The sequence below is a fragment of the Trematomus bernacchii genome, unplaced genomic scaffold, assembly GCF_902827165.1.
Source record: "Trematomus bernacchii unplaced genomic scaffold, fTreBer1.1, whole genome shotgun sequence".
Classification (NCBI taxonomy): domain Eukaryota; kingdom Metazoa; phylum Chordata; class Actinopteri; order Perciformes; family Nototheniidae; genus Trematomus; species Trematomus bernacchii.
In genome coordinates this window covers 121,901-137,500 of record NW_022987535.1, presented here as the reverse complement: position 1 = coordinate 137,500, position 15,600 = coordinate 121,901, and the positions used below count along the sequence as shown (strand labels likewise).

Below are 15,600 nucleotides of genomic sequence, written 5' to 3'. Positions count from 1 at the left end.
AACTGAGAAGGAAGTCCTGGACCCTATCCCCCATACCCAGCACCGGCCAATTGCCATCACCGTTAGATCCGCTCTCCAAGCAACCACCCATTCCGCAGGAGGTTCAACCTACGGAAAGCCGACTGGTTGTCGTTCCAACAGGAGATAGAGCATTCCATATCTAACATACCACCATTTCCCAATAACTACTCCAACTTCACAAATCAAATCAAATCAAATCAAGTTTTATTTATATAGCACATTTATAAATGATTTTTGGTCGAGCCAAAGTGCTGTACAAATAATAAAAATACTCTACAGTAAAGACATTTTACAGCTAATACAACAGCACAGTTTGTTCAGAATATCAGTATGAGAAAAAAAACGACACCCTCTGTCCTTAGACCCTCACATCGACTTGGTAAAAAGGTCAGCCAGACGTCACATCGTTGCATCACAGCTGGTGGCCAACGGCCGTAACCAACACCGCCGCCAACCCACAGGAGAACACCATCGCACAGTGGTATCAGACCAACCACAACCAGCTAGCCCTCTCACCAAACCCTTCGACATAGAAGAACTCGAAACTGCAATGGGTAAGCTGAAACCCGGAAAAGCAGCAGGGATTGATGACATACTGGCAGAAATGATACAGCACCTGGGACCTAACGCAAAGACCTGGCTCCTGGAAATGCTGAACACATGTATGGCACAAAAAACCATCCCTCCTGTCTGGAGAAAGGCCAAAGTGGTTGCAATCCCCAAAACTGGCAAAGACCCATCATCCCCAAAGAGCTACCGAGCCATTTCCCTCCTCTGCATCACTTACAAACTCTACGAGAGGCTGCTACTCCAACGCCTCATGCCACTCATAGACACCAAGCTGACTAAAGACCAAGCTGGTTTCCGTCCTGGCCGCTCCTGCGCTGGATAGCTACTCAACCTCACCCAACACATTGAGGATGGGTTTGAAGGAACACAAATAACTGGAGCAGCATTCATAGATCTCTCTGCTGCCTATGACACTGTCCAACACCGTACAATGGTCAGGAAACGACTGGACATGACTGGTGACCTGAATCTGTGTCAAGTCATCAAAAGCCTCCTCAACAACAGGCGCTTCTACGTCCAGTTAAATGACCAGAGGAGCAACTGGAAAGCCCAAAAGAACGGCCTCCCACAAGGTAGCGTACTGGCCCCCCTCCTGTTCAACATATACACAAATGACCAGCCACTACCCCCAGAATGCCAGCTTTTCATCTACGCAGATGACCTCTGCATCACCACCCAACAAGTAGACCTCCAGAAGATTGAGCCTGTCCTTGAAAGTGCCCTCCAAGAAATGTCAAGCTACTACAATAACAACCACCTGAAACCCAACCCATCAAAAACCCAACTATGCAGCTTCCACCTGAGGAACCGAGACGCTAAAAAAGAACTGAGCGTCACCTGGGATGGCCACAAACTGTCCAACCACACGCATCCCATGTATCTTGGTGTTACACTGGATAGGACACTCTCCTTCAAGAAACACCTGGAGAACACCAAAGCCAAGATCAACACCCGCAACAACATCCTGCGCAAACTAGTGAACTCCAAGTGGGGCGCAGATCCACCAACAATCCGTGCAACTGCCATGGCCCTGTGTTTCTCTACAGCAGAGTATGCCTGCTCAAGCTGGAGCCGATCACGTCACACCAAACTGGTCGTCACAGCCTTGAATGACACCTGCCGCATCATCACGGGATGCGTTAAGACAACACCTGTCCCGTGCCTCTATGCGCTAGCCGGCATCTCTCCCCCACACATCAGACGACTGGGTATCGCTCAAGATGAACGGAGAACACAGGAGACAGACATCAGACACCCCTTGCATGGCCACGTAGCACCCCCACGCAGGCTCCGATCCAGAGCCAGTTTTGTGCAGACAGTCCTGCCCCTCCAGACAACCAAACAAGCAGCAAGGACCAACCTCTGGGAAGATGAATGGCAAAGACATGACACACAAGCTCTTGAATGGCTGGACAGAGGAATCACACCAACGGAAAGCCTTGCTAGTGGCCACGACCTTGGCTGGACAACCTGGAAGTCACTTAATAGACTGCGTGTGGAACAGGGGAGGTGCAAAGCACTGATGAAAGTGTGGAACTACACCACAGAAGACACGTGCAGCTGTGGATCAGTGCAGACAATGTCCCACCTACTGGAATGTGCCGATGCCCCCCGGTGCAGTCCAGAAGACCTGGCAGAACCTACCCCATCAGCTGTGGCCTGTGCCCGATACTGGCAGAACCACATCTGAGATTGCTACGGACTCGAAGAAGAAGAAGATTACACCATCAGGAGGACACCATTACACCACCAGGAGGACAGCATTACACCATCAGGAGGACACCATTACACCATCAGGAGGACACCATTACACCACCAGAGGACACAATTACACCATCAGGAGGACACCATTACACCACCAGGAGGACACCATTACACCATCAGGATGATACCATTACACCATCAGAGGACACCATTACACCATCAGGAGGACACCATTACACCATCAGAGGACACCATTACACCATCAGGAGGACACCATTACACCATCAGAGGACACCACCATACCATTACACCACCAGAAGGACACCATTACACCACCAGAAGGACACCATTACACCATCAGGAGGACACCATTACACCATCAGGAGGACACCATTACACCATCAGAGGACACCATTACACCATCAGGAGGACACCATTACACTACCAGGAGGACACCGTTACACCACCAGAGGACACCATTACACCATCAGGATGATACCATTTCACCACCATACCATTACACCATCAGGAAGACACCATTACACCACCAGGAGGACACCATCACACCATCAGGATGACACCATCACCATCAGGAGGATACCATTACACCATCAGGAGGATACCAGAACACCATCAGGAGGATACCATTACACCATCAGGAGGTTACCAGAACACCCTCAGGAGGATGCAATTACACCATCAGGAGGACACCAGAACAACATCAGGAGGATACCAGAACACCATCAGGAGGATACCAAAACACCATCAGGAGGACACCAGAACACCATCAGGAGGATACCAGAACACCATCAGGAGGACACCATTACACCACCAGGAGGACACCATTACACCACCATACCATTACACCATCAGGAGGACACCATTACACCATCAGGAGGACACCATTACACCACCAGGAGGATACCAGAACACCATCCGGAGTACACCATTACACCATCAGGAGGATACCAGAACACCATCAGGAGTACACCATTACACCATCGGGAGGATACCAGAACACCATCAGGAGGATACCAAAACACCACCAGGAGGACACCATTACACCACCATACCATTACACCATCAGGAGGACACCATTACACCATCAGGAGGACACCATTACACCACCAGGAAGATACCAGAACACCATCAGGAGTACACCATTACACCATCAGGAGGATACCAGAACACCATCAGGAGGATACCTACTGACCCAGAACACCATCAGGAGGATACCATTACACAATCAGGAGGATACGTACTGACCCAGAACACCATCAGGAGGATAGCTACTGACCCAGAACACCATCAGGAGGATACCTACTGACCCAGAACACCATCAGGAGGATAGCTACTGACCCAGAACACCATCAGGAGGATAGCTACTGACCCAGAACACCATCAGGAGGATACGTACTGACCCAGAACACCATCAGGAGGATAGCTACTGACCCAGAACACCATCAGGAGGATACCATTACACCATCAGGAGGATACATACTGACCCAGAACACCATCAGGAGGATACCTACTGACCCAGAACACCATCAGGAGGATAGCTACTGACCCAGAACACCATCAGGAGGATACGTACTGACCCAGAACACCATCAGGAGGATACGTACTGACCCAGAACACCATCAGGAGGATAGCTACTGACCCAGAACACCATCAGGAGGATAGCTACTGACCCAGAACACCATCAGGAGGATAGCATTACACCATCAGGAGGATACGTACTGACCCAGAACACCATCAGGAGGATACCAGAACACCATCAGGAGGATACCAGAACACCATCAGGAGGATACCTACTGACCCAGAACACCATCAGGAGGATACCATTACACCATCAGGAGGATACGTACTGACCCAGAACACCATCAGGAGGATACCTACTGACCCAGAACACCATCAGGAGGATACGTACTGACCCAGAACACCATCAGGAGGATACGTACTGACCCAGAACACCATCAGGAGGATAGCTACTGACCCAGAACACCATCAGGAGGATAGCTACTGACCCAGAACACCATCAGGAGGATACGTACTGACCCAGAACACCATCAGGAGGATAGCTACTGACCCAGAACACCATCAGGAGGATAGCTACTGACCCAGAACACCATCAGGAGGATAGCTACTGACCCAGAACACCATCAGGAGGATAGCTACTGACCCAGAACACCATCAGGAGGATACGTACTGACCCAGAACACCATCAGGAGGATAGCTACTGACCCAGAACACCATCAGGAGGATAGCTACTGACCCAGAACACCATCAGGAGGATACGTACTGACCCAGAACACCATCAGGAGGATAGCTACTGACCCAGAACACCATCAGGAGGATAGCTACTGACCCAGAACACCATCAGGAGGATACGTACTGACCCAGAACACCATCAGGAGGATAGCTACTGACCCAGAACACCATCAGGAGGATACGTACTGACCCAGAACACCATCAGGAGGATAGCTACTGACCCAGAACACCATCAGGAGGATAGCTACTGACCCAGAACACCATCAGGAGGATAGCTACTGACCCAGAACACCATCAGGAGCAGGGGTGTAGTGCTGAACGCCGCTCCGGCATTTCACAAAGTGCAGTACCCTAAGGAGCCGTACACATGCCGCGTATTTTGCGTAGCTGTGGCTTAGTTGAAAGCCCAGTGGCATCTGTTCATCTGTCATATGATCATACAATAAAACCATCGAAAATAATATGATACAGTAAAGTACTTCTGGGTCTCTGTGAGTCATTCAAGCTCGGCTCTGTGTGTGGCACGAGCGTATTTTGTGTGAGCGAGCGAGCGAGAGAGAGAGAGCGCACCGGTACCGGGGATTGTTGTTGTTAGCATTAGCTGAATAACGGATATAAGAAGCTGTTTCTACACCAAGGCGGAGGAGAGCTGTCTCCTGTCTGTTTCTCCTGTTTTAAACTGAATAAATAAAAACAGGTTAAATAATATATAAATCCAATTCATACTATATGACAGTAAAACAAGAATACCGTTTAAAAGGGGATTGATTAGTAAAATATGGGTTGTTGAGAGATGGATCCAGAGATCAGTATCCAGAGTTCTAGTCCTTCATTTTGCCCTCAAAGTGCACCAGATTGATGCATTTAACTTCAAAATGTTAAAAAAAATCTAGAGGATGTTAGATCCACCCCCTACTTAAACATGTTCAAATGGATAAGATACTAAATACCTTTGCACAGTTTTTATATCGTAGCTATGTCCATATGCTTCTGTTTTTGTGGTCGTGCCACAACATGCATGTGCGAGTCATAGGTGCGCTACGGCACTTATGAAAATAGCACTATACCCCTGATTAGGAGAATACCTACTGATCCAGAAGGTGACGCAGGTTCTGGTCATCCAGCTCATGCAGAACGCAGCAGCTTGACTGTTCCTCTCACCCTTCACCTCTCCTCCACTCCCTTCACTGACTGCCAGTGTCTGCAGAGAGGCTTTCAGACCCTGGTACTGGCCTACATTGCTGTGACTAAAGCAGGCCCTACCTACAGCCAGGACATGGTTTAACCAAATACTCCAAGCAGCTCACTCCGGCCCAAGGTTGAAGGTTGCTCGCGGCTCCGGTAATGGAGCTGGACTCAGTCCTATGTCAAACCACCTAGAAAAGAAACACCTCGAAACACCTGGAAAGACCTGAGGGATTCTGTTGATGATGAAATTGTCTCTCAGGATCGTGTCTCTGTATCTGATGTCCAAACATTCAGGACATTAATCTGAAGAAACACTCTAAACACTCTAAAGACACACTCTGAACAAACATCAATATATATGAATTAGAGATAGTTATATACAGTACATCATATATACGCTGTGGTCACGTATTTGATATGGTTATATTGATAGTGCAGTTACGCATATTGATTGAGGGTTGCAGCTTGAATGTGTGTGTGTGTTTGTGTGAGTGTTTGTTTGTTTTTTGTGTGTGATTATTTGTTTGATGGTTTGTTTCCTCTTCTGTTTCAATTAAACTGCTCTCTGAATGGCTCCCTCAGGTCTCATCCTTCTCTTCTACTTCGTCTTCTATGCGTTTCTGGCGGGGATGTTTTGTCTTACCATGTGGGTGATGTTACAAACTCTGGATGAAAACATCCCGACCTATCAGGACCGAGTGCCCAGTCCAGGTGAGTTCACTCTGACAGATTCTCCAGTTTACTTCCTGTTTACTGTTATGTGTGCATAATGATCATGTGCTATGAAATCATTTATAGGTTCTGAATTACCATTGATCTCAGATCTGTTTTGTTGAATGCAGGTTTGGTGATTCGTCCTCATGCAGCTGAAATCTCCTTCAACCGCAGTGACCCTACAAACTACAACCAGTACACCCAACACCTGCACAACTTCCTGCAGAGTAAGCACAAACCGACACCCTAAAGGAACGTCTCAGCAGGACACCACGTAACACTAAGCCCAATAACTGCATGGGCTTGATATGTTTCCTGTCTGAGATAATCATAACTTTCTCGAGGTTCACACAGATGTAAACAACAACCAGCTGCTGATGTTTCCTGTCTGAGATTACTGAGTTTATAACAGAACCATCCATCAGCTGTTTGGTGTAAACAGCAGTCGTAACATAAGCGGTGATGACACCGAGCAGGAGGCGTGGCCACTGATTGGTTTCCTCCTTGACTTCAGAACAGGAAATCCAGTAGATGAACATTAGGACCATCACAATAAAAGTCTGGTTGATGTTCTTGTTTTTCAGATTATAACGACAGTGTTCAGGAGCGTAACGACCTGTGTCTGGTGGGCGAATACACGGATCAGGACGCCGAGCCGGTGAAAAAGGTTTGCCAGTTCAAACGCAGTCTGTTACGCCAGTGCTCAGGTCTGTCGGACAGCAGCTTTGGATATGCCGAGGGGAAACCCTGCATCATCATCAAGATGAACCGGGTCAGTACCACCCGTCCCCCATTCCTCTACAACAGGAAGGCCTTATTACAGTGATGATTTATTAAAATACAATGAAGACATTACTGAGCATCTTCAGTGTCTCTGTTTTCACATCAGAGGAATCTAATCACGACTCAGGAGTCCTGACAGATTTTCATTTTATTGAATGTCATTGTAAGAAATTATAAATAATAAGAAAATAATGAGATTATGTAAAAATGAATGTCTGCAGGTCATCGGACTGAAACCCCAAGGAGACCCTTTCATCAACTGTACCGCCAAGGTAACTCAAACAGCTATCCCATAATGCACCTGTAATGTCATTAGCCAATCAGTGAATGAGAAACAGTCAAATTTCCTGAAACAGAAAAACACAATATACACAACGTTATAGAAGGTGCTCTCCAGTGTTGAACCTTTAATTGTGTAAACCAGCGATAAGTCATTATAAGTGAGTGTTTATATTTGTAGTTTACTGGGTGCTTCACAGCAGGTAGAAATAGTTTGATGTGTAATTTATCCACAGCCTCTTTTCCTTTTAAAATAAATGGATATCCCTCTCTATCCGCAGAGAAACAGTCCGCTACAGATTAGGTATTTCCCATCTGAAGGACGCCTGGACAAGATGTTCTTCCCCTACTATGGCAAGAACACTCACGTAAGTAAACAGTGTCTGTTTATAGCTTTTATTAGGGCCCGAGCACGGAGCGCTAGGACCCAACGGCGTCCTAGCACGAAGTGCGAGGAACCTATTGTTTTCCTACGTATTAATATTATTAGGAATCATATTTCCTGTTTTTGAGGCCTTTAGGACACTTCAAAAGTTGTATAATTTTGCACGGACGCCAGGACCGGTAAAAATTACAACATTCTGGAGTCAATGGGTTAAAATATTCCAACCTGCTCACTAGCGCCACCTATCAAAATCCATTTCCGAATAAATGTACAAAGTCGCACCGTAACTCCAAATGACCTGAAATTGTGCACACATATCCGGGGGGACCTGCTCTACAAATAATCCTCTTGGAACCCTAAGCTCCGCCTACATTTTATTTTATTTAAATTAGCATAATGTTCAAAATAGTGAAATATTCACTTAAATTTCAATTTTCAGTTTTTCCACACCAAACTTCGTATCCAGCATCGGTGGAGGGTCAGACACATTATCGTAGAAAATGAGCATGTTAAGACGATGAATATTGCCATGAATCAAAACGTACTCGCAAAAGGCGGGGCTTAGAAAGAAATGCTCATAACTCAGCAACAATGTATCCAAACATCACAGATATTGGTGGATAGGTTCAGTCTGTCTTGGGGAATAGGCACACCAAAGCATTTTCATTTTGGACTATAGGGGGCGCCAAAAACACCACCAATTTATAACTCAAGAACGGATGGACGAATTATTATTATTTTTTTTTTTACACATACTCTGGGGGTGACTACGAACTCAGATTTAAGGTGTGGCAACAAATTCAGAATGTGGGCGTGGCCTATACACTTTTTTTAAATTGCGATAGCATAAAATGAGCTTCGGACGCAAAACTTGGGACACACGTCAGAGCCCACGACCTTTTCGAGAATGTAAAAAACCCCCGTAATTAAAAAAAAAAACTGCTCACTAGCGCCCCCTATTGTGTGGTAGTCACATATAGTTTCTCAGAACTTCACGAATTTTGGCACAGACATTCCTCATGGAATTGCGGACATATTTGTAAATAGATTCCATTAGCCCCGTGGAAGTCGGCCATTTTGAAAAATGTGCGTTTTTCATGCATTTTAAGCACATTCTTGCAAACTCCTCCTAGGGGAATGATCGGAAAAATTCCAGTCCAGAACAGGTTCAGCCCCTATCCAATATGATACTTAATTACAGAGCACATTTTTGAAAAATCACTCGTGGAGGTCGTAAGCTAACAGCGAATACACCATTTTTGACGATTTACATGTCGCAAATTGCTCCAAACTGCTCGCATATAGTTTTTCCAATATTCACGAAACGCTGTATTCACATTGCTATTATGATTGCACACATATTTCATATTGCTTTTCATTAGCCACGCCCCCCAGAAAGTCGGCCATTTTGAAAAATGTGCGTTTCTCAGCCATATTAAGGACATTTTTGCAAACTCCTCCTAGGGGAATGATCGGAAAAATTCCAATCCAGGACAAGTTCAGCCCCTATCCAATATGATGCTAAATTGCGGAGCACATTTTTGATAAATCAATCGTGGAGGTCGTAAGCTAACAGCGAATACACCATTTTTGACGATTTACATGTCGCAAATTACTCCAAACTACTCGCATATAGTTTTGCCGATATTCACGAAACGCTGTATACACATTGCTATTATGATTGCACACATATTTCAAATTGCTTTTCATTAGCCCCACCCCCCAGAAAGTTGGCCATTTTCAAAGATGTGCGTTTTTCATGCATTTTAAGCACATTTTTGATAATTTGTCATAGGGAAATGATCGGAAAAATTCCAATCTAGGGCAACTTAAGCGCATATCCAATGTGATGCTACATTGCGAAGAAAATTGTTGATAGCTCAATCGGAGAGGTCGTAAGCTAACAGCGAATACACCATTTTTGACGATTTACATGTCGCAAATGACTCCAAACTACTCGCATATAGTTTTTCCGATATTCACGAAACGCTGTATACATATTGCTATTATGATTGCACACATATTTCAAATTGCTTTTCATTAGCCCCGTTCCCCAGAAAGTCGGCCATTTTCAGAAATGTGCATGTTTCATGCATTTTAAGCACATTTTTGCAAACTCCAATCCAGGACAATTTAAGCGAATATCCAATGTGATGCTACATTTCGAAGGAATAGTCCATCGCTTGAACATGGAGCTCGTAAGCTAACGGAGAATGTACAATTTTTGACCATTTATTTGTCAGATACTACCTTAAGCTACTGAGACCCGCCTGTCTGCCCGGCACATCAACTCTCACACACACACACAAACAGACACACAAACACACACACACACACACACACACACACACACACACACACACACACACACACACACACACACACACACACACACACACACACACACACACACACACCTACTGTTTGTCCAACAACGCCCTTTGCTGGCGGCATATTCATTACAACAGACACGTATACACTCCCTAACCCTAACCCTACTGTTTATTTGTAGATATCCTAAAGCCTACAAATAAAGTGTGAAATGTAGGCCTGTTACATATATTATTGAGCCATATATAATATACACACTGTTCTGCTTTCTGCACTGACCTCAGCAGCTGTTCTCACTGTAAACATCGCGTCACAATGAAAGCAGTTGTATAATAAATAGCCTAACATCCAGGGGAGATGTGATTAGTGAGTAAACAAACGGTAAAGGGCAGAAAGTCTGATGCACATTTGATCATCTTAAATAACTTATAATCACAACGGGAACAGTTTGCAGAGCTGTGCTTCGTTGACATAAGTCCAGCCATGCGTCAGGCCTCTTTTAAACATCACTGTTGGCTGAAATTGACTCCGGAGAATACATCAGTGTACCCTCGGTTATAGCTCCTCCAGAGAGACTCCTCTCTCCTCTCTCCTCTCTCCTCTCTCCTCTCTCCTCTCTCCTCTAAATCAGTGTATCCTCGGTTACGGCTCCTCCAGACAGCCTCCTCGATAATCGATCCTCAACGAGCCTTTACAGAAATTTGTTTTCCTTCCAAACGGCGCGCCGACATCCGTTTCCGGGTCGCTGTCGGAGGATCTGGAAGTCTGGGACGCGAAAATGAGAGAAATGACAAACGGCTCATTTCCCAGGACTCGCGCACGTCTGCTTGACGCCGGGACGACTGGCCGCCCTCCCCGACAGGCGCACGGATGCGAGGGCCCGCTCATCACTGCGCACACTCCTGTGACCGCAGTTTTAATTAATCAGTGGCGAGCCGTGAGCTTTATACCTAGGCCCTCTGACCCCCACCCCTTCCCTCGAAAAAAAGAAAAAAAAAGAGTTATTACGTCACAGCGTATACTTCAGCGGAATATCAAAACAACGGCCCAGGGTGCAAAACGCATCAATGACAGCGACCCTCTACCACACAGAACAACACCTGTGAACCCCATTTGTGTTCTTTGACATTGAAAATGATATTGCATTGTGTTTGTTACTTTCGTTGCAGTTGTATGTCTTAAGTGTCATTTGGCATGCTTTTATTTTGAAGGCGAGTTCACGCTGTTGACAGGAAGTTGTTGTTGCTATGGAAACAAGAAAAGTTTCACAGCGGGCGGAACTTGTCATAAAGTCCGCGATAATAAAATCCACCCATTTAGAGGGAAGATATGATTGGTCAATTGTACTGTCATTTGACATTACTCTCTCGTTCAGTTACTATAGCAACCCTCTGTGAATCGCAGAGAGGGCCAGGCGAGCTTCTTTCATGTAACCCTTCACATTCAACAGAGACTGAACAGGCAGATTCGAAGGATTTATTTCTTTGGAAATGTTATTTTAAATACAATTAAATCAAGTTTTTTTTCGGTAAAACTAATGAAAAATATAACAAAAATAATATTTAAAAAATATATATTTAAAACAAATATTTTTTTTTTTAATGTTTTTAAATATTATTTTTTGGAATATCTTAGGCCCTCACAGAGGGCCTAGAGGGCCCTGACGGCTCGCCACTGTAATTAATATTATCTTTATCATTATTTGTGTATTTAATATTATCATTATTATTAATATTATTATTAGGTCCATTCTTTTGATAAATCATCCTAACTGGAAACTGTCAGGATTTGGGCAGGAGGAAAGAACCAATGGCAGTCAGAGAGGGAGGAATACGTAATCATGCTTTTAATGAAGAAAGAAACCAGGCAATACAACAAAATCGAGAAACTGAACCAGAAATATAATAAAATACAGCACACATCAGGACAGGGACAAAGATAAGGAACTGACAGAGAACACAGAGGGCAGCAGGTATACAAACAGGGCTTATGTCAGATACAAGACAGAGGCCAGCAGGAATATATACAAACAGGGCTAATGTCAGATGCTTGACAGAGGGCAGCAGGTATACAAACAGGGCTAATGTCAGATACAAGACAGAGGCCAGCAGGAATATATACAAACAGGGCTAATGTCAGATGCAAGACAGAGGGCAGCAGGTATACAAACAGGGCTAATGTCAGATACAAGACAGAGGCCAGCAGGAATATATACAAACAGGGCTAATGTCAGATGCTTGACAGAGGGCAGCAGGTATACAAACAGGGCTAATGCCAGATACAAGACAGAGGCCAGCAGGAATATATACAAACAGGGCTAATGTCAGATGCAAGACAGAGGGCAGCAGGTATACAAACAGGGCTAATGTCAGATACAAGACAGAGGCCAGCAGGAATATATACAAACAGGGCTAATGTCAGATGCTTGACAGAGGGCAGCAGGTATACAAACAGGGCTAATGTCAGATACAAGACAGAGGCCAGCAGGAATATATACAAACAGGGCTAATGTCAGATGCAAGACAGAGGGCAGCAGGTATATATACAAACAGGGCTAATGTCAGATGCTTGACAGAGGGCAGCAGGTATACAAACAGGGCTAATGTCAGATACAAGACAGAGGCCAGCAGGAATATATACAAACAGGGCTAATGTCAGATACAAGACAGAGGGCAGCAGGTATATATACAAACAGGGCTAATGTCAGATGCTTGACAGAGGGCAGCAGGTATATATACAAACAGGGCTAATGTCAGATGCTTGACAGAGGGCAGCAGGTATATATACAAACAGGGCTAATGTCAGATGTTTGACAGAGGGCAGCAGGTATATATACAAACAGGGCTAATGTCAGATGCTTGACAGAGGGCAGCAGGTATATATACAAACAGGGCTAATGTCAGATGCTTGACAGAGGGCAGCAGGTATACAAACAGGGCTAATGTCAGATACAAGACAGAGGCCAGCAGGAATATATACAAACAGGGCTAATGTCAGATACAAGACAGAGGGCAGCAGGTATATATACAAACAGGGCTAATGTCAGATGCTTGACAGAGGGCAGCAGGTATATATACAAACAGGGCTAATGTCAGATGCTTGACAGAGGGCAGCAGGTATATATACAAACAGGGCTAATGTCAGATGTTTGACAGAGGGCAGCAGGTATATATACAAACAGGGCTAATGTCAGATGCTTGACAGAGGGCAGCAGGTATATATACAAACAGGGCTAATGTCAGATGCTTGACAGAGGGCAGCAGGTATATATACAAACAGGGCTAATGTCAGATGTTGACAGAGGGCAGCAGGTATATATACAAACAGGGCTAATGTCAGATGCTTGACAGAGGGCAGCAGGTATAAGGCTATGTCAGATGCTTGACAGAGGGCAGCAGGTATATATACAAACAGGGCTAATGTCAGATGCTTGACAGAGGGCAGCAGGTATACAAACAGGGCTAATGTCAGATACAAGACAGAGGCCAGCAGGAATATATACAAACAGGGCTAATGTCAGATACAAGACAGAGGGCAGCAGGTATATATACAAACAGGGCTAATGTCAGATGCTTGACAGAGGGCAGCAGGTATATATACAAACAGGGCTAATGTCAGATGCTTGACAGAGGGCAGCAGGTATATATACAAACAGGGCTAATGTCAGATGTTTGACAGAGGGCAGCAGGTATATATACAAACAGGGCTAATGTCAGATGCTTGACAGAGGGCAGCAGGTATATATACAAACAGGGCTAATGTCAGATGCTTGACAGAGGGCAGCAGGTATATATACAAACAGGGCTAATGTCAGATGCTTGACAGAGGGCAGCAGGTATATATACAAACAGGGCTAATGTCAGATGCTTGACAGAGGGCAGCAGGTATATACAAACAGGGCTAATGTCAGATGCTTGACAGAGGGCCAGCAGGTATACAAACAGGGCTAATGTCAGATACAAGACAGAGGCCAGCAGGAATATATACAAACAGGGCTAATGTCAGATACAAGACAGAGGGCAGCAGGTATATATACAAACAGGGCTAATGTCAGATGCTTGACAGAGGGCAGCAGGTATATATACAAACAGGGCTAATGTCAGATGCTTGACAGAGGGCAGCAGGTATATATACAAACAGGGCTAATGTCAGATGCTTGACAGAGGGCAGCAGGTATATATACAAACAGGGCTAATGTCAGATGCTTGACAGAGGGCAGCAGGTATATATACAAACAGGGCTAATGTCAGATGCTTGACAGAGGGCAGCAGGTATATATACAAACAGGGCTAATGTCAGATGCTTGACAGAGGGCAGCAGGTATATATACAAACAGGGCTAATGTCAGATGCTTGACAGAGGGCAGCAGGTATATATACAAACAGGGCTAATGTCAGATGCTTGACAGAGGGCAGCAGGTATACAAACAGGGCTAATGTCAGATACAAGACAGAGGCCAGCAGGTATATATACAAACAGGGCTAATGTCAGATGCTTGACAGAGGGCAGCAGGTATACATACAAACAGGGCTAATGTCAGATGCTTGACAGAGGGCAGCAGCTGAACACAATCAGACAGGCGGTGAAACAAGAAGAGAGGAAGTAATACTAGACAAGACACAAAGACAGAATTCATTCCAACATCAAACAGCAGGATCGTGACATGAAGGTATTTTAGGATAACTTCAGTGTTTGCTTTAACTTGTTGTGAACACGGATCTTTGGTTTATCTCTCAATGAATACAGGAATACACCAAACCCTCTCAGGAAGTCAGGTCATAATGCAGTGCTGGATGATTAGTGTAACGATTGTTCACCTCCTGATATCTGAATGACAGAATCACATTCATGACTTTGGCCTCTTGTGAAATATTTGGAATACTTCTCTGCGGTCCCTGAACTGAACTGCATTCATTGGGTTCTAAGACTGTTGTGATGCGCCCAGGATCCATCATGTGACTTCATCTTTGTTTAGACAAGAGTATACTTCATTACACAGAATGTCTTTGAATATTTATTTATATCCTGTCTCCCTCAGGCGGACTACGTGCAGCCTCTGGTCGCAGTGCAGCTGTTGCTATCGAAAGAAGACCTGAACGTGGAGCAGACGGTGGAGTGTAGAGTGGAGGGTTCAAACCTGCGTAACAACGATGAGCGGGACAAGGCTCTAGGTCGGGTCACTTTCCGGGTCTTGGTGTCCGAGTAACCGAACCAGCCAGTTATCCTGGATCCACAAACTAATTTAAACTGTGAATGAATCACTCTGTAATCCAGACCTGATCCAATCCTGGACACCTGAATCTGCTTCAACCTGTATGAGGTCACCTGAACCACTGAGACCTGATCCTGACCTT

The 15,600-nt window shown here is 45.1% G+C and overlaps 1 protein-coding gene across 1 annotated transcript in view; it reads left to right on the top strand.

Annotated features, from left to right (window-relative positions):
• LOC117476145 (sodium/potassium-transporting ATPase subunit beta-3-like) overlaps positions 1-15,582 on the top strand; it is a 29,004-nt gene extending 13,422 nt beyond the window's left edge. Inside the window, exons 2-7 of the mRNA XM_034122526.1 lie at positions 6,337-6,465; positions 6,597-6,695; positions 7,053-7,240; positions 7,473-7,523; positions 7,812-7,898; positions 15,285-15,582. Coding sequence (XP_033978417.1) covers positions 6,337-6,465; positions 6,597-6,695; positions 7,053-7,240; positions 7,473-7,523; positions 7,812-7,898; positions 15,285-15,452 — 722 coding nt within the window. The 3' untranslated portion in view covers positions 15,453-15,582. The remainder of the gene's footprint in view (positions 1-6,336; positions 6,466-6,596; positions 6,696-7,052; positions 7,241-7,472; positions 7,524-7,811; positions 7,899-15,284) is intronic.
• The last annotated feature ends 18 nt before the right edge of the window (positions 15,583-15,600 follow it).